General features: G+C 37.3%; 1 protein-coding gene across 2 annotated transcripts in view; it reads left to right on the top strand.

Annotated features, from left to right (window-relative positions):
* The window catches only part of DYNC2H1 (dynein cytoplasmic 2 heavy chain 1), a 395032-nt gene that overhangs the window by 273297 nt on the left and 93941 nt on the right, over positions 1-27794 (top strand). For both annotated transcript variants that reach the window (XM_024975702.2, XM_024975701.2), the window contains 2 exons: positions 11217-11333; positions 24234-24443. In XM_024975702.2, the coding sequence (XP_024831470.1) occupies positions 11217-11333; positions 24234-24443 (327 nt within the window). The remainder of the gene's footprint in view (positions 1-11216; positions 11334-24233; positions 24444-27794) is intronic.

Raw genomic sequence — 27794 nt, 5'->3', positions numbered from 1 at the left:
TGGCCAAAGTCTTGGAGTTTCAGCTTTAGCATCAGTCCTTCCAATAAGCACTCAGGACTGATCTCCTTTAGGATGGACTGGTTGGATCTCCTTGCAGTCCAAGGGACTCTCAAGAGTCTTCTCCAACACCACAGTTCAAAAGCATCAATTCTTCGGCACTCAGCTTTCTTTATAGTCCAACTCTGACATCCATACATGACCACTGGACAAACCAGAGCTTTGACTAGATGGACCTTTGTTAGCAAAGTAATGTCTCTGCTTTTTAATATGCTGTCTAGGTTGGTCATAGCTTTTCTTCCAAGAAGCTAGTGTCTTTTCATTTCATGGCTGCAGTCACCATCTGCAGTGATTTTGAGCCCCAAAATATAAAGTCTCTCACTATTTCCCCATCTATTTGCCATGAAGTGATGGGACCGGATGCCATGATCTTAGTTTTCTGAATGTTGAGATTTGAGCCAACTTTTTCACTCTCCTCTTTCACTTTCATCAAGAGGCTCTTTAGGTCTTCTTCACTTTCTGCCATAAGGGTGGTGTCATTGGCATATCTGAGTTTATTGATATTTCTCCCAGCAATCTTGATTCCAGTTTGTGCTTCATCCAACCCAGCATTTCCTATGATGTACTCTGCATATAAGTTAAATAATCAGGGTGACAATATACAGCCTTGACGTACTCCTTTCCTGGTTTGTGACCAGTCTGTTGTTCCGTGTCCAGTTCTAACTGTTGCTTCTTGACCTGCATACAGATTTCTCAGGAGGCAGATCAGGTGGTCTGGTATTCCCATCTCTGTAAAAATTTTCCAGTTTGTTGTGATTCACACAAAGACTTGACGAAGTCAATAAAGCAGAAGTAGATGTTTTTCTGGAACTGTCTTGCTTTTTTGATGATCCAATGGATGTTGGCAGTTTGATCTCTAGTTTCTCTGCCTTTTCTAAATCCAGCCTGAACATCTGGAATTTCACAGTTGACATACTCTTGAAGCCTGGCTTGGAGAATTTTGAGCATTTCTTTGCTAGTGTGTGAGATGAGTGCAACTGTGCAGTAGTTTGAGCATTCTTTGGTACTGCCTTTCTTTGGGATTGGAATGAAAACTGATTTTTTCCAGACCTGTGGCCACTGCTGAGGTTTCCAAATTTGCTGGCATGTTGAGTGCAGCACTTTCACAGCATCATCTTTTAGGATTTGAAATAGCTCATTGGAATTTCATCACCTCCACTAGCTTTGTTTTTAGTGATGCTTCCTAAGGCTCACTTGACCTTGCATTATAGGATGTCTGGCTGTAGGTGAGTGATCACACCATCGTGGTTATCTGGGTCATGAAGATCTTTTTTGGAATGGTCTTCTGTATATTCTTGCCACCCCTTCTAATATCTTCTGCTTCTGTTAGGTCCATACCATTTCTGTCCTTTATTGTGCCCATCTTTGCATGAAATGTTCCCTTGATAACGCTAATTTTCTTTAAGAGATTTCTAGTATTTCCCATTCTATTGTTTTCCTCTATTTCTTTGCATTGATCACTGAGGAAGGCTTTCTTATCTCCCCTTGCTATTCCTCGGAACTCTGCATTCATGTCTGTATATCTTTCTTTTTCTCCTTTGCCTTTTGTGTCTTGTCCTTTGTCAGCCATTTGTAAGGCCTCCTCAGACAACCATTTTGCCTTTTTGCATTTCTTTTATTTGGGGATGGTCTTAATCACTGCCTTCTGTACAGTGCCACGAACCTAGGTCCATAGTTCTTCAGGCACTCTGTCTTGCAAATCTAATCCTTTGAATCTATTTGTCACTTCCATTGTATAATCTTAAGGGATTTGATTTATGTCATACCTGAATGGTCTAGTGGTTTTCTCTACTTTCTTCAATTTAAGTCCGAATTTGTCAATAAGGAGTTCATGATCTGAGCCACAGTCAGCTCCCGGTCTTGTTTTTGCTGACTGTATAGAGCTTCTCCACTTTGGCTGAAAGAATATAATCAGTCTGATTTCAGTGTTGACCATTTGGTGATGTCCATGTGTAGAGTCTTCTCTTGTGTTGTTTTAAGAGGGTGTTTAATTCATGGTGGTTAATTTAATGAACTGCACATGTTTGGTTTTTATGATTTTATGATGAAGTTTGGCATATGTTGCATTGTGAGAGCATCACAATATAGCAAACATTTCCATCACCCCCAAAGTTTTCCCTCACACTTTACAGTCCCTTCGTCTTCTCTTCCCTCCCCTATCCCAGGCAACTCTGATTTCTATTTTGTCAGTTTGAGTGAGGTTTGCATTTTCTAGAGTTTTACATAAGAGTGAGAGTTAAGTACTCTTTTTGGTTTGGTTTCTTTCTCATTCAACATTATTATTATAAGATTCATCTATGTGATTTTACTGGGACTATGGGTTTTTTAATTGCTTATTAGTAGACCATCGTATGGATGTACTATAGCTTGCTTATTCATTCACTTCTTGAAAGACATTATATTGTTTCCAGCTTGAGGCTACTAAGATTAAGTTAAGTTGTGAACATTTGAACCTTTTCTGTTTTTTATGAGCACATGCTTTTATTTTTCTTGGACAAATACTTAGGAGTGAATGGCTGGATCATATGATAGGTACATGTTTACTTTTTAATAAACTTCCAAACTGTGTTTAAGTGTCAGTTAATACATTTTTCATAATAAATATATGAAAGTATTAGGAAACATGAAGTCTTTTATATCTGTATGTTTAGGTATGTATATGTGATGTAAAGCATTCATATATTCTGTGTCTGTCTAAAAAATAACAAAGTACAGTTTTACCCCCAGCAAGCTGGATTGTTAGAACCACTAATTATATGAAAATTTATGATTATACAAAAAATTATCACTCTACAAAACATCATGATTATATCTCTACAAGGCAGAGATAGTTCCAAACATTTCATATAGTCTAATGATTAATTCCAGATTTGAGTTATTTAATATTAACCAGAGTTATACATAAAACATCGATATATATGATTTATACCAAAGTGTTCAGGCCATCACTCCAAATAATTTATACCCCAGTATTTGAAAACTGATATAACTAATTTTAGTAAAACTTAAATGTCTTTTGATGAGAAATTCATTCTTAATTTGCTTGTTAAAATTGAAAAAGCTAGGAGATCTCCTTATATTTATTTTCAGGCTTTAAATATATTGCTTAGAAATATGAGAGAAAAATGGTGATGTGAGTACTTGACATGTTAGATTGCCTTCACATTTCACTTTGGATCTTGAGTGCAATCTTATCTGTCAAATCACCAACATAAATTACAGTTTGGTCTTGAATGTGACCTGCATAAATATTATTATTGAGCACAAGAGGGGCATAGAGAAAGGATTCTCCACCCTTTATCTTGCATATTTTAACATTAGAAAGATAAACCTCTGGATTTTCTCCTTTATCTCACTTTAACAGGTTAGTCTACTGTTTTCCTTTTACAGTATGTAGCAAGATTTACGGAGAAGGCAATGGCACCCCACCTCAGTACTCTTGCCTGGAAAATCCCATGGATGGAGGAGCCTGGTGGGCTGCAGTCCATGGGGTCGCTAAGAGTCCGACACGACTGAGCGACTTCCCTTTCACTTTTCACTTTCATGCATTGGAGAAGGAGATGGCAACCCACTCCAGTGTTCTTGCTTGGAGAATCCCAGGGACAGGGGAGCCTGGCAGGCTTCCATCTATGGGGTCTCACAGAGTCAGACAAGACTGAAGCGACTTAGCAGCAGCAGCAGCAGCAAGATTTAATATAATTTGTTACATCCTGATATTTTTGGTAACACAGTGAAACATATTGTACCTAGCCAGGCACCCAGAGGGAAGATGACAATGTCTGGGAGTGAGTGAAAGAGAGAATATGGGCTAAGTAAACTTTTACAGGCACCCAAATAGCTATTGAAAAAGGAAATATTAATAATACTTGAGCTGAAATTAAAAAAATAATATTATCTAATGAATTCATATTTATTTCAAATACAAATGGAAAAATATAACGTATGCATGTAAAATGTTACACATTATATGAAATGTATGATAAATTCTTTTTCTGTAAATTGTTGTTGGAAGAAAAGATGATTTAGCTATTTTTCTTTCCAATATGTATACGTTTAATGGCTTTTAGCGTGTTTGGGGATTACTAGATATTTTTGTGTAGATTAGTTCCGTTCAGTCACTCATTCATGTTCGACACTTTGCCACCCTATGGACTGCAGTATGCCAGGCTTCCCTGTTCATCACCAAATCCCAGAGCTTGCTCAGACTCATATCCATCGAGTCAGTGATGCCATCCAACCATCTCATCCTCTGTCATCCCCTTCTCTTCCCGACTTCAATCTTTCCCAGCATCAGGATCTTTTTGAGTGACTCCCATCTTCCCATCAGGTGACCAAAGTATTGGAGTTAGCTTCATCATCAGTCCTTCCAGTGAATATTCAGGACTGATCTCCTTTAGGATGGACTGGTTGTATCTCCTTGCTGTCCAAGGGACTCTCAAGAATCTTCTCCAACAACACAGTTCAAAAGCATCAATTCTTCGGTGCTCAGCTTTCTTTATAGTCCAGTTCTCACATCCATACATGACTACTGGAAAAACCGTAACCTTGACTAGATGGACCTTTGTTGGCAAAGTAACGTCTCTACTTTTTAATACGCTGTCTAGGTTGGTCAGCTTTTCTTCCAAGGAGCAAGCATCTTTTAATTTCATCATCTGCAGTGATTTTGAGCCCCCCAAAATAAAGTCTGTCACTGTTTCCATTGTTTCCCTATCTATTTGCCATGAAGTAATGGGACTGAATGCCATGATCTTAGTTTTTTGAATGTTGAGTTTTAAGCCAACTCTTTCATTCTCCTCTTTCACTTTCATCAAGAGACTCTTAATTATTCTTTGCTTTCTGCCATAAGGGTGATGTCATCTGAGTTTCTGAGGTTATTGATATTTCTCCTGGCAATCTTGATCCTAGCTTATGTTTCATCCAGCCCAGCATTTCGCATGATGTACTCTGCATATAAGTTAAATAAGCTGGGTGATAATATACAACCTTGATGTTCTCCTTTCCCAATTTGAAACCAGTCTGTTGTTCCATGTCCAATTCTAACTGTTGCTTCTTGACCTGCATACTGATTTCTCAGGAGGCAGGTAAGGTGATCTGGTATCCCATCTCATTATGAATTTCCACAGTTTGCTGTGATCCACACAGTCAAAGGCTTTGCCTAAGTCAATAAAGCAGAAGTAGATATTTTTCTGGAACTCTCTTTCATTTTCTGTGATCCAATGGATGTTGGCAATTTGATCTCTGGTTCCTCTGCCTTTATGAAATCCGGCTTGAACATATGGAAGTCCACTGTTCACGTACTGTTGAAACCTGGCTTGGAGAATTTTCAGCATTACTTGCTTAGCGTGTAAGATGAGTGCAATTGGGCAGTATTTGAGCATTCTTTGGCATTGCTTTTCTTTGGCATTGGAATGAAAACCGACCTTTTTCAGTCCTGTGGCCACTGCTGAGGTTTCCAAATTTGCTGGCATATTGAATGCAGCACTTTCACAGCATCATCTTTTAGGATTTGAAATAGCTCAACTGGAATTTAGTCACCTCCACTAGCTTTGTAATGATGCTTCCTAAGGCCACTTGACTTCACATTCCAGGATGTCTGGCTCTGCGTAAGTGATCACAGCATTGTTGTCGTAAAGATCTTTTTTGTATAGTTCTTCTGTGTATTCCTGCCACCTTTTCTTAAGTATCTTCTGCTTCTGCTAGATCTATACCATTTCTGTCCTTTATTGTGCCCATCCTTGCATGAAATGTTCCTTTGGTATCTCTAATTATCTTGAAGAGATCTCTATAGTCTTTCCCATTCTATTGTTTTCCTCTATTTCCTTGCATTGATCACTGAGGAAGGCTTTCTTATCTCTCCCTGCTATTCTTTGGAACTCTGCATTCAACTGGGTATATCTTTCCTTTTCTCCTTTGCCTTTTGCTTCTCTACTTTTCTCAGCTATTTGTAAGGCCTCCTCAGACAACCATTTTGCCTGCCTTTTTGCATTTCTTTTTCTTGGGGATGGTCTTGATCACTGTCTCCTGTACAATGTCATGAACCTCTCAGTCCATAGTTCTTCAGGCACTCCTAGCAGATCTCATATCTTGAATCGGTTTGTCACTTCCACTGTATAATCATAAAGGATTTGATTTTGGTCAACCTGAATGGTCTAATGATTTTCCCTACTTTCTTCAATTTACGTCTGAATTTGGCAATAAAGAGTTCATGATCTGAGCCACAGTCAGCTTTCTGTCTTGTTTTTGCTAACTGTATAGAGCTTCTCCATCTTTGGCTGCAAAGAATATAATCAGTCTTATTTCGGTATTGACTTTCTGGTGATATCCATGTGTAGAGTCTTCTCTTGTGTTGTTGGAAGAGGGTGTTTGCTGTGACCAGTGCGTTCTCTTGGAAAACTCTGTTACTCTTTGCCCTGCTGCATTCTGTACTCCAAGGCCAAACTTGTTTGTTACTTCAGATATCTCTTGACTTCCTTCTTTTGCATTGCAGTCCCCTATAATGAAAGGACATCTTTTTTTGGTGTTAGTTCTAGAAGGTCTTGTAGGTCTTCATAGAATCATTCAGCTTCATTAGTGGTTGGGGCATAGACTTGGATTACTGTGATTTTAAATGGTTTGCCTTGGAAACGAACAGAGATCATTCTGTCATTTTTGACATTGCACCCAGGTACTGTTTTGAACTCTTTTGTTGACTATGAGGGCTGCTCCATTACTTCTAAGGGATTTTTGCCCACAGTAGTAGATATAATGGTCATCTGAATTAAATTCAACCATTCCAGTCCATTTTAGTTCACTGATTCCTAAAATTTTGACGTTCACTCTTGCCATCTCCTGTTTGACCACTTCCAATTTACCTTGATTCATGGATCTAACATTCCAGGTTCTTATGCAGTATTGCTCTTTATAGCATCAGACTTTATTTCCACACCAGTCACATCAACAACTGGGCATTGTTATCACTTTGGCTCTGTCTCTTCATTCTTTTTGTAGTTACTTCTCCAGTATTCCCCAGTAGCGTATTGGGTACCTACCCACCTGGGGACTTCATGTTTGTATCATATCTTTTTTCCTTTTCATGCAGTTCATGGGGTTCTCAAGGCAAGAATACTGAAGTGGTTTACCATTCCCTTCTCCAGTGGACCAGCTTTTGTCAGAACTCTCTACCATGAGCTGTCCCATCTTGGATTGCCCTACACAGCATGTCTAATTATATTCCTTATAAAATTCGAATTTTAAATACATTTTTGCCTTCTCTTATTTTATCATGTAGCTATATATCATTCAATCTAGTTAGAAGTCTCATAATTTTATTATCTTTAGTTATTTTAAAAAATCTGATCTCTTTTATATCTGTTTTCTATGTTATTAATTTTGGTCTTACTCTTTTCTTCCATCTACATTCTCAACTTTATAAGTTGTTATATTTGGCTTGGTTTTCAGCAATGCTTCTGTTTGAACATAAGTGGTTTCTGCTTTAATTTTCCTCTATGAATCTCATTCACTGTAGTTCTATCAGTTTTGATTTGTAGAATTTTCATGATGCAGTGTGTGGAGTGTAGTTTGAGTTTTGATCACTGTATTTAGACAGATCACATTATCACCCAAAAGCCAAGATAACAAACAGCAAGTGTCCCTGCTCTTTCCCTCTGTAAGGCAGTTTGTTTTCTAACTAGCCTATTGAGTACTTTTATTGAAAGTTCTGGAGTTCTGTTTTCTCTGTTTGAAAATTTGAACCTTATGAACTCAATGAGGGACATTTTACAAAGTAATTGACCAATGTTTTTCAAAAGTGTCAAGGTCAGAAGGAAAAAGAATGATTGTCACAGTTTTGGGTGAGACTGTGATAAATAACAGCTAAATGCAATGTGTTATTTTCCTGAGAGAATAATAGGAAATCTGTGGGAAAACTGGTAAAATTTGAACATGGTTTGTAGTAGGTTAGTTAATAGTATTATACAGTGTTAATTTCCTGGTTTTGTTCATTATACTGTGATTATGTAAGATGTTACTATCGTTAGGGGTTAACAGTGTACAATTGGAATTTTCTGTACTATTTTTGCCACTTTTATATAAATCTAAAAATAGTTCACAGTAAAAAGTAAACAGACAAACCAATCAAGCTGTAGGCCCCTTAGGCTGATACCCCAGGGTAAATGCTGGCTTAAGAGCCCACCCGGTCTCTAGGTCCGCTCTGCCTCTTTGGCTCTACCATTTAACGCTTTCCAAACTCGATTTCCCTCGCATTTCAGTGATAAATTTTAAACGTTTTTTTGTTACTAATATTTTTATTTATGCATAATTTTAAATCGCACTGTTATAAAATTTTCTGCAGGTATTTAATCTGCTGCATATACCCCGAGACAAACATGTAATTTGCTTAATTTGTTTGACAAATCCATTTTCTCACCTGTAATTTGAGAATGAGCATTCATTTGTAAAGTCTATATTCTTTCTCATTCCAAGAAGGACTTTACTGGAAGTGACTTACAGAAATAAAAATAATCTATTTGTGTAAAATCAATAGTTGAGGAAATCAAAGAGAAAATTAGGAAATGAAAACTAGGGAAACAATTTATGCCAAAAGAAGACAAACAACAACTCATGCTCTCAGGTTCTGTGAAGATGTTGTTAGATTAGAAATTCTTCTGTGTGCTTTACAACATCGAAAAGAAAGGAAAAATAAAATTGTAAGATTTAGTATGCTGCAATAAAGACACAGCTGCTAAGGAGAAGCCTAGGCGTTCCCGAGGTGTCTCTGTTGTTTTTAGTGAGCGCCGATGGAGAGCAGTGGCGGCGCCTCCTGCCGGCCCCACAGCGTTGCCGCTGCCCCGGAGCGTGCCAGGGACATGGTGGGAGCTGTGCAGTACGGTTGGCACATGGAAGAAGTGATGTGCTTTTCATGGGAAATTTCTTTCCCTTTGACACCATTTTAAAGGACTATCATTGAGAAAAGTATTTTTAATTGGTTTAACACATGAGTAATGAAAAGATATTGTATCATCTGTACTTTGTAAAAAGATAAATGTGTTAGATTTTATAAAAACAAAAGATGATCCGTTGTTACAAGTTATAACCCCATCCTCGTTATACAATATTTTTATTATGCATTTGAACTCCATTTTCATTACTATTTATTCATTAAAGATTATATTATAATTGTGTTATTATGAAAAGCAGTGCTCATATGTTATTTTTCTGGGAAAAAAAGCTTTTTGGGCTGGTAAACATTTTATTTTAAAATAGTTTTTAACATCAACTCTAAAAAACATCACGTGTAGAAAAATATTTGAACCTTTTTTCCTTTAGACATCTCTTTGCATTCTTATTTTGTTTTCTGTCATGTTTGACAAATTTTAAACACAAATAAGTGATAGCAATTGTTACCAGAGTCAAAATAGCACTTCTTCTGACTGCCAACTAGTGATGTTTTGTGGTCTAGCAGAGCTGATGAATTAGATGCTGTTGTAGGGTTCAGCTAGAGCAAATGAAAATAATTTATCAGAAAAACAAAGAAAATGAAACAATGAATCACCACAATTTTTTCTAGATTAGAGAATCAATAAAAAACTCTAGAAGGAACTTGAGTTCAACAGCAGGAATCTGTATGTTTATCAGTTAATTAGTGCATTTATTTTGAAAGATTTATGGTCCTTATTTTATTGTAAACTTTAATAGTATAAGAACCCCCAGAATCTATTAAAAAGGAAAAACAGCTTATATTTCTCAAAAAGTAAAAGAGAAAAAATAGTTGATACCCAGCAAATGTTGATGTATAAAATATTAGCTTAGGAAAACACAGTGTTTGGATTTGGGGATTTATTTTGTTTCTGTCAGATAAGCAATGAGCTAGCACAGTTTTAATATTCAGTTGAAATATTTATGAAGAACCATCAAAAGATACTTAACTGATTTTATACACCTGCTCTAATATCTATAATATAATATATAGAATACTCAGTGATATCCTGGATCATTCTTAGTAAATGTTTAAGAAGACTTATTATTGAAATGGAAGCCATTATACACTGTGTTGAAGATGTGAGTGAATTGATTTTGATGAGAATGAGGATGTGTGTGTGTGTTAGTCGCTCAGTCGAGTTCAACTCTTTGTGACCCCATGGCCTGTCCATGGGATTCTCCAGGCAGGAATGCTGGAGTGGGCTGCCATTTTCTTCTCCAGAGAATGGTGACAGAGAAGCTGATAACTTGAAAGTTACAGAAGTGAAGTTAAAGTTGCTCAGTTGTGTCTGACTCTTTGCAACCCCAGGGACTGTAGCCCACCAGGCTCCTCAGCCCATGGAATTTTTCCAAGCAAGAATACTAGAGTGTGTAGCCATTCCTTTTTCCAAGGAATCTTTCCCACCCAGGGATCGAACCCAAGTCTCCTGCAGGCAGATTCTTCACTGTCTGAGCCTTCAGACACTTTTCACAGAAGTGAAAGCCCTAAGTAGGAAAGAAGAATTTATTTTGCTTGATTTTTACTAATTGATCTATAACTTCTTTCATTTGACTCTTATATATAGAAGAAACATTGAGATGGCAACTTAAAATCAATATAGAATCCTAAAAGCTTAGATTTATTGTAATGAATACCAACAGTTACTTAAAATTGTTTTACTATTTCATAGTTTGCTATACTATTTACTGGGCTTCCCTGGTGGCTCAGATGGTAAAGAATCTACCTGCAATGCAGGAGATCCTGGTTCCATCCCTGGCTTGGAAAGATCCCCTAGAGAAGGGAATGGCTACCCTTTGTGGTATTGTTGCCTGGAGAATTCCACGGACAGAGGAGTCTGGTGGGCTGCAGTCCATGGGGTCGTGAAAAGTAGGACACAGCTGAGCGACTAACGCTTTCACTTCACTTTCATACTTTTTACTATCTTTTCTGTCATTTCATCTTTTCAAAAAATGATATCAGCATTTTGAGGTTATGCGATTTAAATCATTCCAATTGAAAAATATTTTTATTTCAGAAGTGAGCAAATAGGTTATTAAGAATGGATCTAACTAAAGAAGTAGCTTTTTAAATGAAGAGTCATTATAATATGTACATAAATACACACACACACACACACACACACACACTATAGGCTAAATATGGCTATTTTTGTATCCTACTGAATGGTCATGTTCATTTATTGCTTTTTATTTTCTTCATTCAGGTTATTTCACAGTTGAAGATCTTAGGCAGATCCGTAACAGCTGGTTGCAAATTTGATAGAGAAATCTGGTCTAACGAACTTTCTCCTGTCCTCAATCTCTGGAAGAAATTAAATCAGGTTAGTAGTAGAACATTCTTCCTTTGTATTTTCTTTTTTCTCCATGTCCTTTTTTTCCTCGAGTTTTATCTCTAAATTGTCCATGTTGATAAATATGTTAGTAAATTTTGGCATTGATGTGCCCTTAATGTGTGCAGTATCCTGGAAAAAGATGGAGGAAATAATAGTAACAGAAGGAGACCAGCCCAAGAAGTAGTGTCATCAGTGTGATTTGTCTTATCCTGGTAATGTACTGTGACGTCCTCTGTGGCTGATGCATATTTTGCTCACTCTTTGTCTTCTCTTCCCTCTTTCTGTAAAGTCAGTGACTGCTCTTAAATGTGAAATTTTTCAAAGGAATCCAAGTGCTTAGAAAAAGCAATTCATCGACTAGAATTGACTTATTTCTATATTGCAGAACAGTTATAGATTATAGATGGTTGCTTGCTCTCTAGGCAAAACCATTACAGTATTAATGGTTGCTGTTCTAATTGAATAAGGACTTGCTTTCTGAAATTAAAAAATATAATTTTACAACTCATGTTTAGTAATGCTATAAAAATGTTTATATACTGATAGCCTTCTCCAATAAGGGAAGTCAAATTAGGCTTATTTCAGAACCTATAAAATTTGAAACCCTCAAATCTTACAGTTTTCAAGTTATTCTTAGTGTCAACAATTGGTGATTGTTGGGTGTCTGAATAAATAATGACCTCAGCTAACTGGACTTGCCACTTTATTTAGACTATCAGATTGATAAAACTTGCTTGAGGAAGAATTAGAGAGTGAAAAGATACACTGCATCCCTTGGCGTTCCAAACCCAGGCTCTCCACTTGTGCCTGAGGCATACAAGTAACCACATTGCACAGATTCCTGACCATGAAGTCATGGCCCTGATTTCCATTCTTCGTATCAATTCATGTTGAAGTTATTATTCTTTAACCTTCTTTTTTTTTCTTAAACCAACCTTTGCTTATACTTTAAATTAAAATCAAATTTATACAAATTTATTGAGTAAATTTGCTGTTAATCTGATTCTTATTTCTTTGTAACTCATTAGTTTTTTGCTTGCCAGAATATTTTGTCTCTAATTTCCCTAAATCTCACCACATTAAATACAGGTGTAGATTTTGTTTTGTTTTGCATCTATTCTGTTTGATACTCTGAGAACTTGCAATTCCAAAAGCCAGCCTTCCCAGCTATACCTGTTTCAATGTATTCCTCAATAGCTGGGCTGCATGCTGTGAAATATCGAGTACTGTGCTGTCATTGGTGGGCGCTTAATACTGCTATTTTCAGCCCTGAAATGGTAAGATGGTGAGCAGTATTCTTTCCAGGGAAACATGAAAAGATAAGTTTGCAACCCCAAATTCTCCTAGCTTGACCCCAGCCATGCATCCAGCCCTCAGCTCTAGGTTACCGTATTCTCTACTTGCCTCTTACCCAAACCCTTTCTGTCTCCCAGATGTTTTCCATTCTTTTTGTGCCATCTTCTGGGTTCAGTATCCTCTTGTTTTGTCCAAGACAGAATGCAGAAGTGGGAGATAGGTTGCCCATTTTGTCCAGAACCAAGCATAACTTTTAAAATGTCATTTTAACTTTTATTTGTAAGATAAATATAGATTCATTAAAAGATAGTTGCTGCTGCTGCTGCTGCTAAGTCGCTTCAGTCGTGTCCGACTCTGTGCGACCCCATAGACGGAAGCCCACCAGGCTCCCCCGTCCCTGGGATTCTCCAGGCAAGAACACTGGAGTGGGTTGCCATTTCCTTCTCCAATGCATGAAAGTGAAAAGTGAAAGTAAAGTCGCTCAGTCGTGTCCGACCCTCAGCGATCCCATGGACTGCAGCCCACCAGGCTCCTCCGTCCATGGGATTTTCCAGGCAAGAGTACTGGAGTGGGGTGCCATTGCCTTCTCCGAGACTCATTAAAAGATAGTTATTATTATATTGTATTCATATAATATTTTATAGTCAAATTAATCTTGCAAATATCTTGTGCTTCATCCTGTTATGTTTTATTTTTTTCTCTCTCCCATTTCCTTCCTGAAGCTATTGCCATAATTCAGGCTTTTATTCTTTCTCATACATATTATTGCAGAAAACAGCAAATTTGACTCTACTTATATGTCCATCCTCAAAGTCATATTTCAGATTATAACATTAATTTTCCTAAAGAAAATCGTTTTTCACAACATGGCTCCATATCCAACCTAAACTGTAAGCCTTTTCCATAGTGAGGCAGACCTCAGTGGTTCTGTCTATGAGGACTTTCCAAATGCTGTTTCCTTCTACTGAAATCTCCTGGCTGTGCTAAACCAGGGATGGGCAGGTAAAGTCCCAGCAGCTTCCAGAAGCCTTTTCAGCTGTTACTCATTTCCCTCTTCATATTTCTGTAGTATGGACTTATCATTTGCATAATAATTCCCATAAAAAATCATATTTTAAACTAAGCAAGTTAAGATTGGGCACTGAGGAATAGGCATTCTCTTATTTGGAAGTAGTGAAAGTGAAAGTCGTGTCGCCCAGTCATGTCTGACTGTGACCTCCATGGACAGTAGCCCGCCAGGCTCCTTTTCAATTTGGAGTGTAGGAGTAGGCTTTGGTTTGTGTTAAGATAAGGATTATGCTCCTTTCAAATACTTGGCGATAGCACTAGTTTGGAACCATATAAATTAAATTTTCTTCTTGAAATTTATTGGAAATTCCAAGGGAGTGCATACAAACTAACATTAAAGTTTTGATTGTGGCTATTTTTTTTTCTCTCTTTCTTTTTTTTTTTTTTAATTTTATTTTATTTTTAAACTTTACATAATTGTCTTAGTTTTGCCAAATATCAAAATGAATCCACCACAGGTATACATGTGTTCCCCATCCTGAACCCTCCTCCCTCCTCCCTCCCCATACCATCCCTCTGGGTCATCCCAGTGCACTAGCCCCAAGCATCCAGTATCGTGCATCGAACCTGGACTGGCATCTCGTTTCTTACATGATATTTTATATGTTTCAATGTCATTCTCCCAAATCTTCCCAACCTCTCCCTCTCCCACAGAGTCCATAAGACTGTTCTATACATCAGTGTCTCTTTTGCTGTCTCGTACACAGGGTTATTGTTATCATCTTTCTAAATTCCATATATATGTGTTAGTATACTGTATTGATGTTTTTCCTTCTGGCTTACTTCACTCTGTATAATAGGCTCCAGTTTCATCCACCTCATTAGAACTGATTCAAATGTATTCTTTTTAATGGCTGAGTAATACTCCATTGTGTATATGTACCACAGCTTTCTTATCCATTCATCTGCTGATGGACATCTAGGTTGCTTCCATGTCTTGGCTATTATAAACAGTGCTGCGATGAATATTGGGGTACACGTGATTGTGGCTATTTTTTGACAAGAGATTCCGACGCATAAACTCCCCACTCCAGTTAGTACCAGATTTCAGTGGAGGCAGTTTTCCTGTAGTCCCTGAGGCACAGGTGATGGGTGGAAGGCAGGTTGTTTCTATTTCAGTCTTTTATCAAGGATGTAATCATTTGGGGTTTCACGTTTTTTAGATGTATCATTTTTACCTCTCCACCTTGAGCAGATATTGGACATTATCCCTGGTCTCCCAAGCCATGTATATGAATACCAAAGCTCAGGTTCACCAGTGTCTTTGAACTTCAGTGGCTTGTTTGCTACTCTCTCATTCTTAGTATGGAGAAATAAAAACCTTTCTGGATGTCTTGTATTCTCATAAAAAAAACCCCAGCCTTATGTGACTCTTCATATACTATGAAAATTAACTTTGTAACTATTTATCTAGCTAAGTGCTATATTCAAAAAGGATAATAAAACTTGTATTATCTCTCTGAGAGCAACATATGTGATAGCTGTAAATTCCTTCTAAGCCTCAGGGCACTGGCAAGACTAGAGCATTATCTTCATAGGTATTTCCATGACAGAAGGATAAAGCCCAGACTTGGAAACATCTCTAGATCATTGTGTGGATCACAACCAACTGTGGAAAATTTTTAAAGAGATGGGAATACTGAACCACCTTACTTGCCTCCTGAGAAAACTGTATGCAGATCAAGAAACAACATTTAGAATCAAACATGGAACAATGGATGGGCTCAACATTGGGAAAGGAGTCTGTCAAGGCTGTATATTGTCACCCTGCTTATTTAACTTGTATGTAGAGTACATCATGCAAAATCCAGGCTGGATGAAACACAGGATGGAATCAAGATTGTTGGGAGAAATAGTGATAATCTCAGATATTCATATGACACCACCCTAATGGCAGAAAGTGAAGAGTAACTAAAGAGCGTCTTGATGAAGGTGAAAGAGGAGAGTGAAAAAAGCTGGCTTATAACTCAACATTTAGAAAACTAAGATCATGGCATCTGGTGCCATCACTTCATGACAAATAGATGCAGAAAAAACAGAAACAGTGACAGATTTTATTTTCTTGGACTCCAAAATAACTGGGGCAGATGGTGACTGAGCTATGAAATTAAAAGACGCTTGCTCCTTGGAAGAAAAGCTGTGACCAATCTAGACAGCATATTAAAAAACAAGAGACATCACTTTGCCAACAAAGGTCTGTATAGTCAAAGCTGTGGTTTTTCCAGTAGTCATGTATGGATGTGAGAGTTGGACTATAAAGAAAGCTGAGCGCTGAGGAATTGATGCTTTTGAACTGTGGTGTTGAAGAAGACTCTTGAGAGTCCCTTGGACTGCAAGGAGATCCACCCAGTCCATCCTAAAGGAAATCAGTCCTGAATATTCATTGGAAGGACTGATGCTGAAGCTGAAGCTCCAATACTTTGGCCACCTGATGTGAAGAACTGACTCATTAGAAAAGCCCTGATGCTGAAAAAGATTGAGGGCAAGAGGAGAAAGGGGCAGCAGAGGATGAGATGCCATTATCAACTCGATGGACATGTTTGAGCAAACTCCGGTGATAGCAAATAACAGGGAAGCCTGGGGTACTGCAGTCCATTGCATAGCATAGTCAGACATGACTGAACGACTGAGTAACAAGTAGACCATTTGGCTCCTGAAAAGAGTTTTATTTACATACTACAGGGTTGGTTAGATTTCCTAGGACATCCTCTTTGGAGGGGAACACAGCAGCGTCCTTCTTCCTCTTTATAAGCAGAGGATAACCTCTTCACCCATCCTTTGCACACCTTGCTCACCGAGTGTGTGGCTACTTGCATAGGGTGTGGCTGTCATTTAGTCACCCCAAAGGTAAGACCTGGAGCAAAGGTGTAGGAGCAGCACATTATTTGCTGTGAGATGATAAATAATCTCTTTTTAATCCAGAATACTTTGTGTTAACATTCAGGATGAAATTAATAAAGATGAAGTTTAAAAATCCAATACTCACTTGTTTGAATAATTATTTCTCTCTTCTCAGATCATGGGCTTCCCTGGTGGCTCAGACGGTAAAGCGTCTGCCTGCAATGCGGGAGACCTGGGTTTCGATCCCCGGGTCGGAAAGATCCCCTGGAGAAGGAAATGGCAATCCACTCCAGCACTCTTGCCTGGAAAATCCCATGGACGGAGGAGCCTGATAGGCTACAGTCCATGGGGTCGCAGAGTTGGACACGACTGAGCGACTTCACTCTCACTTTCACCTTTCTCAGATCATAGCTGTAATTGAGTGTATTTAAGAAGTTGCTTTACTATTTTACCAAACATGTTTAGTTGTTTTCCACAGTATCTTAACTCTGCTAAAAACAGAAGCTGAAAGTCTGCTTCTGATTTTGAAAACATTGTAAGTTAACGTGTGTCTCTAAAGTGATTATGCTTTGTAGACTCTCTTTTTCTGTTAAGTAATATTATGCAGTGTTGGACTTCAGAGATTTTTTTTCCTCAGTGAATATCTACACTGACTGTTGAAATGCTGACTGTTCCTTTTAGTCTTAAAATTATGAACCAGTTTGCTCACTATATGAGAACAGTTGGTCACTTCTCAAACTTTTAAGCAACACACTCGCACACGCATACATACACAGAAGCATTTTATGCTGTCGCATTTTATCTAACAGTTAGTTGAACACACAAAAATGCCAGAAAGCATTCTACTGTCATGAAAATATATACATCATTTTTTAGGATGACATGGAAGGAAAGATAAACTATTCATTGTGGGTCCATTTTATAAAATGTGCTCTTGTGTTTCCTCTAAACAGGTATAAGTTTTCAAATTTGTGACATTTCTTAACATTCTTCATAATCTGCTCTTCTTACTCCCTTTCTTTATATTGCTGAAACTGTTAAAAAAAAAAAGCTTCATATGAAATTCATGATGTGCCTGGCACATAGTAGTATTCTCAGATGTTATTCGTTTTTCCATTTAAGTATCATGATCTGTGTAGATCTTTTAAATTGAAATTTTGTTATTACTCTGTTATTCTGCTGTGTGCTGTGTGTTTGGCTCAGCCGTGTCCAACTCTGTGCGACCCTATGGACTACTGTAGCCCCACCAGGCTTCTCAGTCCATGGGGGTTCTTCAGGAAGAATACTGGAGTGGGTTGCCATGCCCTCCTCCAGGGGATCTTCCCAAACCAGGAAGAATTTATGCTACTAAATTACCTCTTTTCTTAGTAGTTTGACAGAACAGCAGAATCATTCCTGTAACCAAGTTATGGAGCTGCTGCTGCTGCGTGGCTTCAATTGTATCCAACTCTTCATGACCCCATAGACAGGCAGCCCACCAGGCTCTCTGCGCCTGGGATTCTCCAGGCAAGAATACTGGAATGGGTTGCCATTTCCTTCTCCAATGCATGCATGCATGCATGCTAAGTCACTTCAGTCGTGTCTGACTCTGTGCGACCCTGTGGACTGCAGCCCACCAGGCTCCTCTGTCCACGGGATTCTCCAGGCAAGAATACTGGAGTGGGAGTTATGGAGCAGATAGCCTATTAAAGTTCTTCCCTAGAAATAAATGTGGTTTTATTAATATGCCATTTCTATATTAATCCTTGTTTTTTTTTTTTAATTGCCATTTTGTTTTACATACTCAAGTTATAAATAAATAATGACTTTCTATTAGAGACCCAAAAGATACAGACAGATTTAAAGGTCCTGTTGAGTGATGACTGTCAATCCTGTACTTGTCTCTTTAGGGGTACTGTGTTTGGTATATATTAATATCGCAATATTATAAGTAAAAGTTATGAAATTCTCAGGCATGTAAATTAGTCATTTGTATTTAATACAAAAGCTTCTTTCTATTAGCACTTACTAGCTTCATTTCAGTTTTTCTTTTAGAAAGGTATAATAGCTTACAGTATCAGCTTCAGTGTAGCAACTCAAAGTACTCCCCTCTTCTGTCTTTAGGCATTGACCTTACTTGCTCTGCTAGTCACCAGCATCTCTCTTTCTCCTTCCTTCTCTCTCTCTCTCTCTCTATATATATATATATATATAGAGAGAGAGAGAGAGAGAGAGTTGTTGTTGCTTAGTCACTAAGTCATGTCCAACTCTTTACAGTCCCATGGACTATAGCTCTCCAGGCTCCTCTGTCCATAGGATTTCCCAGGCAAGAATCCTGGAGTGGATTGCCATTTTCTTCTCCAGAGTATCTTCCTAACCCAGGGATTGAACCCACATCTTTTATCTGCATTGGCAGGTGGACTCTTTACACTGAGCCACCAGAGAAATCCCATTATATATGCTATGCTATGCTAAGTCACTTCAGTCGTGTCCGACTCTATGCGACCCCATAGATGGCAGCCACCAGGCTCCCCTGTCCCTGGGATTCTCCAGGCAAGAACACTGGAGTGGGTTGCATCTCCTTCTCCAATGCATGAAAGTGAAAAGTGAAAGCGAAGTCGCTCAGTCGTGTCTGACTTTTAGCGACCCCATGGATTGCAGCCTACCAGGCTCCTCCATCCATGGGATTTTCCAGGCAAAGGTACTGGAGTGGGGTGCCGTTGCATTCTCCGATATGTGTGTATATACACACATACATACATACATATACATACACACACATACATACACACACACATGCACATATGTGTGCGTATGTGTGTGTGTGTATTGTGCTAAATTACTTCAGTCATGTGCGACTCTTTGTGACGCTATGGACCATAACCTGCTAGGCTCCTCTGTCTACAGGATTGTCCAGGCATGAATCCTGGAGTGGGTTACCATGCCCTTCTCCAGGGAATCTTCTCAACCCAGGGACTGAACCTGTATCTCTTACATCTCCTGCATTGCAGGTGGTTTCTTTAGCACTAGCGCCACCAGGGAGGCGTTATATATACACCCATTATATATATATACACACACACACATATATATATACACACACATATACACATATATATAATTATTATCATATACATGGTGTGTATATTCTAAAAGGGCTGATGCTGCACTGAAACTGGCATGATATATGTGTATTTGTGTGTGTGCTCCATTTTTTATACAGCCTCTCTTTTTATTGTCAAAAAATGATTTCATTGGTTCTCTACTTCATGATCTCTTCAGTTCAAGTATAGTGAAAAGGAAGAGTTATCTGTTTATCAGAAGATGCAGGCAAGATTCTTACAATGTCTTGTTATCTCACAACCAGTGACTATGGTCCGGAATGGAATGCTCTGATTAGTTAACTTCTAAGTCATATACTTAGAAGTTGGTGGCTCAGATGGTAAAGATGCTGCCTGTAATGCGGGAGACCCGGGTTCGATCCCTGGGTTGGGAAGATCCCCTGGAGAAGGAAATGGCAACCCACTCCAGTGTTCTTGCCTGGAAAGTCCATGGACAGAGGGGCCTGGGTCACAAAGTGTCGGACATGACTGAAGGGACCTAGTGTGCACACAAGTCATATACCAGAGTCAACTCTACCAGAACCATTTGGACTTAGAGTTGGGATCTTCCCAGAGAGATATTAGGAAATTATTATCTGAAGTGGAGTGAAGGATTACTGGAGGGTATAAGTAGAATTTCTGCCACATGGAAATGAAGATATTTCCCCCTTTTCTATAACTCAGAGCCACCCCATCTTTCTTTCTGATGTTTCTCACTTCCTTTTTCGCTTTTTAAAATGACTGTGTTAAGTCTTTTAGTATCTTTTTATCATAAAAAACATATCTTCCACAAAGACATGATCATATGACAAGAGGAAAAATACTTGTGTCCAATTGTTGATTATTGTTCGATGAGTCATAGGTAAATACATACATAAAACTACAGTTCACATCTTACTAATTTCATTGAACTAAGATCTGGAAGGACTCCGATGTTATCTAGAGCAGTATGTGAATCTCCATAATGCTTTGAATAAGTGGTAGTGTACCTGAGAGGCTGGCAAACTACAGCACATGGGCCAAGTCTAAACTGCTGCCAGTTTCTGTAAATACAGATTTATTGAAAGTCATCCATGCCTGTTTGTTTATGTATTGTCTGTTGCTAAATTTACACGGTAACAGCCAGGGTTGATTTGTTATAACAGAGATTTTATGTCCCACAAAGTCTGACATTTGCTATCTGAATCTTCATAGAAAAACTTGCTAACCTTTACTCATTGCTTGAATTTCCTTTAGTGGCAAAAATTCTTTCTGAGAAGGAATCATTTTCAAAAAGCTTTAATTTTTAAAAGAACAGAGAGAGTAGTACTTCTGTTTTACTTATGTCTAAATTAGTATCTCGCTTTAGAAACTATTCTAGTTAAAACACAAAAATTCTGGATTAATACCTAAATTGTACCAAAGTTATACTAGTCTTTTTCTTGCCCAAAAGATATTTCTTGCTTAATAGTTTTTAAAAATCCCCAATCATTTCTTCTCCAGCAGCTTCATAATTAGATAATGATACCCTATGAATACACTTAGTTTTTTTAATGATAAGATGAACTTTAAAATGTGAAAGATGTCCTTCCAAAGTACATGATTCAACCAATTATATTTATTCATAAAAAAGTTTTTCTTATAATCAATTTACTAAAACTATGACTGCCATCCCTAGATAGTTTCGTTGAAAAATGTCTTACAGTGAGGTAATTTGCTTATGGCAGTTTTAGCTACTTGAATTATAAATAATACTTAATTTGAGGTTGTTTTAAGATGAATGTAACTCTTTAACATGTTTCTACTGCTATAAATCTCTATACTTAACTCTTTCAGAATGTATAAAATATATTTTTATAGTTAAAGTTGTATTAATTTTTTAATAAAGCTTTATGAAGGCTTGTAGGAAATCAATTATGTTATAAAATATAATATTCTTTGATGTCTTCTGTATTTCTCTCATTTATCACAGTTTATATCACTTTGGGGCTTTTTACTGTTAATTTTTTTCATCTTTCATTAATCAAACACTTTTTTAAGACCCTACTGTGTGCTATTTTCTGCCATGTTCTTCTGTTCTTATTGCTCATATGAACTCATATCATTTTACTTGATAGTTTCTAGACCAACACTATAAAATAGAAATATAATGTGAAACACAAATAGACTCCATAATTGTAATCTTAAATATTCTAGCAGCCATATTCAAATAAGTATGAAGAAATAAAATTAATAATATATTTTATTTAACCTGATATATTCAGAATATTAGCATTTCAGTGGGTGATCAATATAAAATTATTAATGTGATATTTCACATCCTTTTCGTATTAAGTCTTTGAAATTCAGTTGGTATTTTACACTTACTGCACATCTCTAGACCATACTTCTTACATGAACTCTATTTCAATTTTAAGTAGTTTTGATAGGTACTCTCTTAAATCAGCTTTTTAAAAAGTTCAGTACACTAAGTTTTCTATTTTCGTGCATCATAAATAAGTGGAATCTTGTTTGAATGATCTAAGATTCCATTTTTGTGTGTTCTTCTTCTATAAAGTAACTGTGAACAGTGCAGATTTGACTCATCAGTTTAATAGAATGGATAAAAATCTATAAACTAAGTTATTATTCAGTAATCTTTACCAAGAGGCTCTTGATGAAAGTGAAAGAGGAGAGTGAAAAAGTTGGCTTAAAACTCAACATTCAGAAAACTAAGATCATGGCATCCGGTCCCATCATTTCATGGCAAAAGATGGGGAAACAATGGAAAATGTGACAGACTTTTATTTTCTTGGGCTCCAAAATCACTGCAGATGGTGACTGCAGCCATGAAATTAAAACATGCTTGCTCCTTGGAAGAAAAGCTGTGACCAACCTAGAAAGCATATTAAAAAGCAGAAACATTTCTTTGCTGACAAAGATCCATCTAGTCAAAGCTATGGATTTTCCAGTAGTCATGTATGGATGTGAGAGTTGGACTATAAAGAATGCTGAGTGCTGAAGAATTGATGCTTTTGAACTGTGGTGTTGGAGAAGACTCTTGAGAGTCCCTTGAACTACAAGGAGATAAAGCCAGTCCATCCTAAAGGAGATCAGTCCTGAATGTTCATTGGAAGGACTGATGCTGAAGCTGAAACTCCAATACTTTAGCTACCTGATGGGAAGATTTGATTCATTGGAAAAGAGTCCTGATGCTGGCAAAGATTGAAGGTGGGAACAGAAGGGGACAAAAGAGGATGGATGGTTGGATGGCATCACTGACTCAATGGACATGAGTTAGAACAAGCTCCGGGAGTTGGTGATGGACAGGGAGGCCTGGTGTGCTGCTGTCCATGGGATTGCAGTTTCGGACATGACTGAGTCACTGAACTGAACTGAATCTTTACCAGTCTTAGTGTAAGATTGATAAAGATTTAAGTACCACGTATTATTCACTTCCAGGGATGGTTTTTAATATGAGGAATTATGGAAAGTCTATAATCTAAATTTTATGTCAGTTTTATAACTTGATTAAGGTTGGAGATGTGTTAAGTATTATTTATTTCATGCTCTGGTTCAAATAATTCCAATCTAGGGGATAATATTTATAGTTAATTTTAACAATATACTGTTTTTCTCTTCTAGATTTAGAGTTCACCACTGTGTACTTCTATAGGTACATTCATGTGCATTTTTTTGTCTATCAAAGATGATTCCAACAGCTTTAGTATTTTAAATGTAGTATCAATACAAATAAAATGCCTAAATTTGAACTCATAGCCTGAATCTATTTTCAGGAATGACTTCATGCCAGTAAAATTTATTTCATAATTTTTTATTTAATGGCTAGATCTTCATATTATGATATTAAATCATCCAAAAACATGAAAACCAGACAGTGCTCTCATGGAATATGGGAGTGTGACAACCACTAGAAAAGAAGAGGGGACCCTTCACTAGGACTGTAAGCAGAACATACAGAGGGAGTCAGGAAAATGGACAGTAGGTAAGAGTGAAGACTTGCCAGTGCTGTCCCTTTGACAGGTTTTTGACACTTTTAGAATACTAATGAAGTGATACATTTTTTTCTTCTTAGCTATGTAGACTGTTCGGAAATGGCTGGGATTCCTTGACTTTTTTTTTTTTTAACAATTTGAGAAGCCCCAAGTTCCATGTATCAGAGCCTCTCTTAAAGTGTAGATGTAGAAATAAATACTAAGATACAGTATTCACTGGTACCGATCTTTAATGTAATTTTTTAAGTTTACATACAGTAAATTTTCAAATTGAAATAAGTATTTGCTCACATATTTTTCAAAGGCATGATTCCTTCTGCTTTCCTTGTAGCGATCGAGTTGTAGTTCAGCTGTGCTGCTGTCTCTGCGTTGGCTTACAGTGTGCCGTTGTTACACTTTCCAGACGTATCGACTGCTGCGTTCCCCTTCTCAGTTTCCACTCTCACCCCATTTAAGTTGGTGAAGTCCAGAATTCTTTTCCTATGTATTTACGGGTTTAATACATTTGGCCATTCATAAGAGAGTATTTCAAAACAAGTATACCAACAGAAGATTTAAATAACTTTTGAATGTTTTGATATATTTGTGTTACTTTTCAGCAAATATTAAATGATACATTATTCTTTTAGAATTCAAACCTGATTCATCAGAAATTGTTGCCTCCTAATGATCGACAAGGATCTCCAATATTATCCTTCATCATTCTTGAACAATTTAACGCCATCCGCTTAGTACAGAGTGTCCATCAGTCTCTTGCTGCTCTCAGCAAAGTCATCAGAGGAACCACCTTATTGAGTTCAGAAGTACAAAAATTGGCAAGTGCTTTATTAAACCAAAAGGTAAGCCGATATTAAATATATGTGTTTTATTTTCATTAATGTAAGTGACTCCTCCATCTTGTATACCTTTGTTAGAAGTCTTACAATTTACAGTAACAGAAAATCCGAGTTAATCTAGCTTAGTGTGAAAGTCTCTCAGTTGTGTCCGACTCTGTGACCCCATGGATTATACAGTCCATGGAATTCTCCAGGCCAGAATACTGGAGTGGGTGGCTTTTCCCTTTTCCATGGTAAACTAGCTTAAGCCACGCAGAATTAATCGGCTGTTGCAACTGAAGGATCCAAAGGTAGCAGCATTAAATCAGCTTGATGCAGCTTAAAGTTGTTATTAGGATCTCAGCTTGTGTTATTTATCTATCTCTTTAGTCATCGTGTGTGTGTCTGTGTGCATGTGTGTGTATGCATCTTCCATAACAACTTCACTTTTGGGTGGGTCGTCTACACATGGTGGTCTCCCAGGAGTTCAAGTCTTATGTCGTCTAAGTCCAGGAGAAAGAATGCCTGTTTCCTGGCAACTCAAGCAAAAATCTTGGGATTAAGTTTGCTTCAGACTGAACGGCTTGTGTTTTGTGCCTAGTCCTTTACTAGTTCTGTGGGCAGCTTGTGCAGAGGTCTCACTGGCTGGGGCTTAAGGCAAATGCATCTCCCATGGGAGAGATTCTGCTCCATCTGTAATACATACACTACAAGTAAGGGAAGGATACGTACCAAGTAGAAACATCATAAGCAGAGGAAAAGAAAATCAACACATCTCTTGATGAGTAATTGGACCATTATAAATGACATTAAAATCCATGTTATTTCATATCTCTTGGGTAAAAACAAAGCACTCAGAGTATCTTATGTAGATTCACTTTAGCTACTTTGGAGAATATAAACTTTGCAGAACCTGGCCTTTGGAAAAGATGTCACTAGGGCTCTATAGGAATTTAGAAAGAGAAAATGTGTTTTTTTTTTTTTTCCCTGCTGTTTACCCTCAATATAGAGAAACTGATAGTCAACATAAAAGTCTTCTCTGTTTGAAAATAAAAGATAGTCTTCCTAGAACTGCCTGTATCTTACTCCCTAACATAAAAAAGATTTCTGTTTTAATTCAGACTGCTATAACAAATTAACATGGAATGGATGGCTTAAACAACAAATACTTATTTCTCACAATTCTGGAGGCTTGAAAGTTGAAGACTGAATTACTGTTAGATCTGGGGTCTGGTGAGACCTGCTTCCTAATTTGCTGATGGCTATCTTCTCGCTGTGTCCTCACAGGGTATAGAGGACAAACGCAAACTCTCTCCTGTCTCTCCTTCTGAGGACACTAATTGTATCATGAAGTCTCCACTCACTCTTACAACCCAGTTACCTCCCCCAGACCTCACCCGTGTAACCTAATTATCTCTCCCAGACCTTAGCTTCAGGACCATGACAGCAGGGTCTAGGGTTTCAACATACATATTTTGGGGGGATAGAAACTTTCAGCCCATCTTAAAATTCTTTATTCACATATACAAAAAGATCTATTCCAGGGGCTTTCTTGAAGATCCAGTGGTTACAACTCCCTGCTTCTACTGAAATGGGGGCAAGTTTGATCTTAATAAGATCTTGCATGCCACAGGGTATGGCCCCAAAAATTCAACATAAGAAATCAACAAATTAAATAAACTTTTTAAAAATTTTCAAAAAAAGATGTAGCAACTGTATGTTCCTCTTTTCTTTACCCTGGAAAAAAGAGTCTCAGCTTTGCATTGTGTTTTTTTTGTGTAGATTACTATCTCTATTAATCATTTGTTAATAATGTTAATTTGTTATTAATTTGTTAATAATTTTTTCTTTTTTTAATTTGATTTTATTTAACTTTACAATATTGTATTGGTTTTACCATATATCAAAATGAATCTGCCACAGGTATACATGTGTTCCCCATCCTGAACTCTCCTCCCTCATCCTTCCCCATACCATCCCTCTGGGTCGTCCCAGTGCACCAGCCCCAAGCATCCAGTATCATGCATCGAACCTGGACTGGCAACTCATTTCATATATGATATTATACATATTTCAATGCCATTCTCCCAAATCATCCCACCCTCTCCCACAGAGTCCAAAAGACTGTTCTATACATCAGTGTCTCTTTTGCTGTCTCGTATACAGGGTTATTGTTACCACCTTTCTAAATTCCATATATATGCGTTAGTATACTGTATTGGTGTTTTTCTTTCTAGCTTACTTCACTCTGTATAATAGGCTCCAGTTTCAGTAATTTGTTAATAATTAATAATCTATTAATCAGAGTGGTGTAATACTGTTCTGTATGACAAATTGTAACTAATTTGTTTCCAATTTAAAGTAGATATATTATCAATCATGAAAGCTTCATGACACAGTGAAGGAAACAGTGGTTAAGTGTTCTAAGAATTTTAAAATTACATTAATTAACTCAGTTAATCACCACATTAACAGTACGAGATGGTGCTATGTTAGCCCCATTTTAATGTGAGGAGCCTGGGGCACAGACGCATTATATAATTTAACCAGTCACACAATGAGTAATTTACACAGTCAGGATTTGAATCTAGACAGGTCTGATTGTCATAATAAATGTAAATGAATTTAAATTTATTTGTGAAAAGATAAATACTCATGAGAGTGTATATCTTTAAATCCAACTCCATGCTGTATATGGGTAAAATGTATGGTATAGACAGTTACAGTTGCATCAAGAATAAGAGGAGACCAGTGATTCTGGAAGAACATGGCTTGTATAGAAGAGAACAGTAAGTCCAGTGGAAGTGGTATACAACGAAGTATGGTAAAACTAAGGTTACATCAGATTTCTGAGGTCTTTAAAGCCAAAGAAAAGAGTTTGGATTAAATGTTATAGGAAATAAGAATATTTTCATGTAAATATAATGTAATAAAGAAGCTCAGAATGTGGCTTCCAGAATAGGTCTGCCTGCTTCATTCTTTTCTGCCAATTAATAGCTGTGTGACTTTGGACAGGTCACCTAAACCTCTTAAACTTTCTCTTGTGTCAGATGAGAATAATAAAGGGGCCTACATCATGTGATTGTTGTGAAAGTTACATTGTTATCATGGATAAAGTACTTGAGGACACTATGTGATATTAGTGAAAAATATGAAAGGTAATGACAAATGTGGTTTCTTGTTTTGTTTCTGCTGTTAACCATTTGAGTAATCTTTGACATACACATTCAAGAAAACGGATAAATTATTTTTATGACTGTAATGTAATATGGTTTACAATAGATCTTATTGAAAGATAGCCAAAAAAACCTAAATGGTTTTGTTATATGAAACATGTTCCTTGAATAACACCAAAGAATGATATTTTAGGGAAGG

Source organism: Bos taurus, chromosome 15 (assembly GCF_002263795.3).
Source record: "Bos taurus isolate L1 Dominette 01449 registration number 42190680 breed Hereford chromosome 15, ARS-UCD2.0, whole genome shotgun sequence".
Classification (NCBI taxonomy): Eukaryota; Metazoa; Chordata; class Mammalia; order Artiodactyla; family Bovidae; genus Bos; species Bos taurus.
The sequence above is the reverse complement of the archived record's forward strand: the minus strand, read 5'-3'. Positions and strand labels throughout refer to the sequence as shown.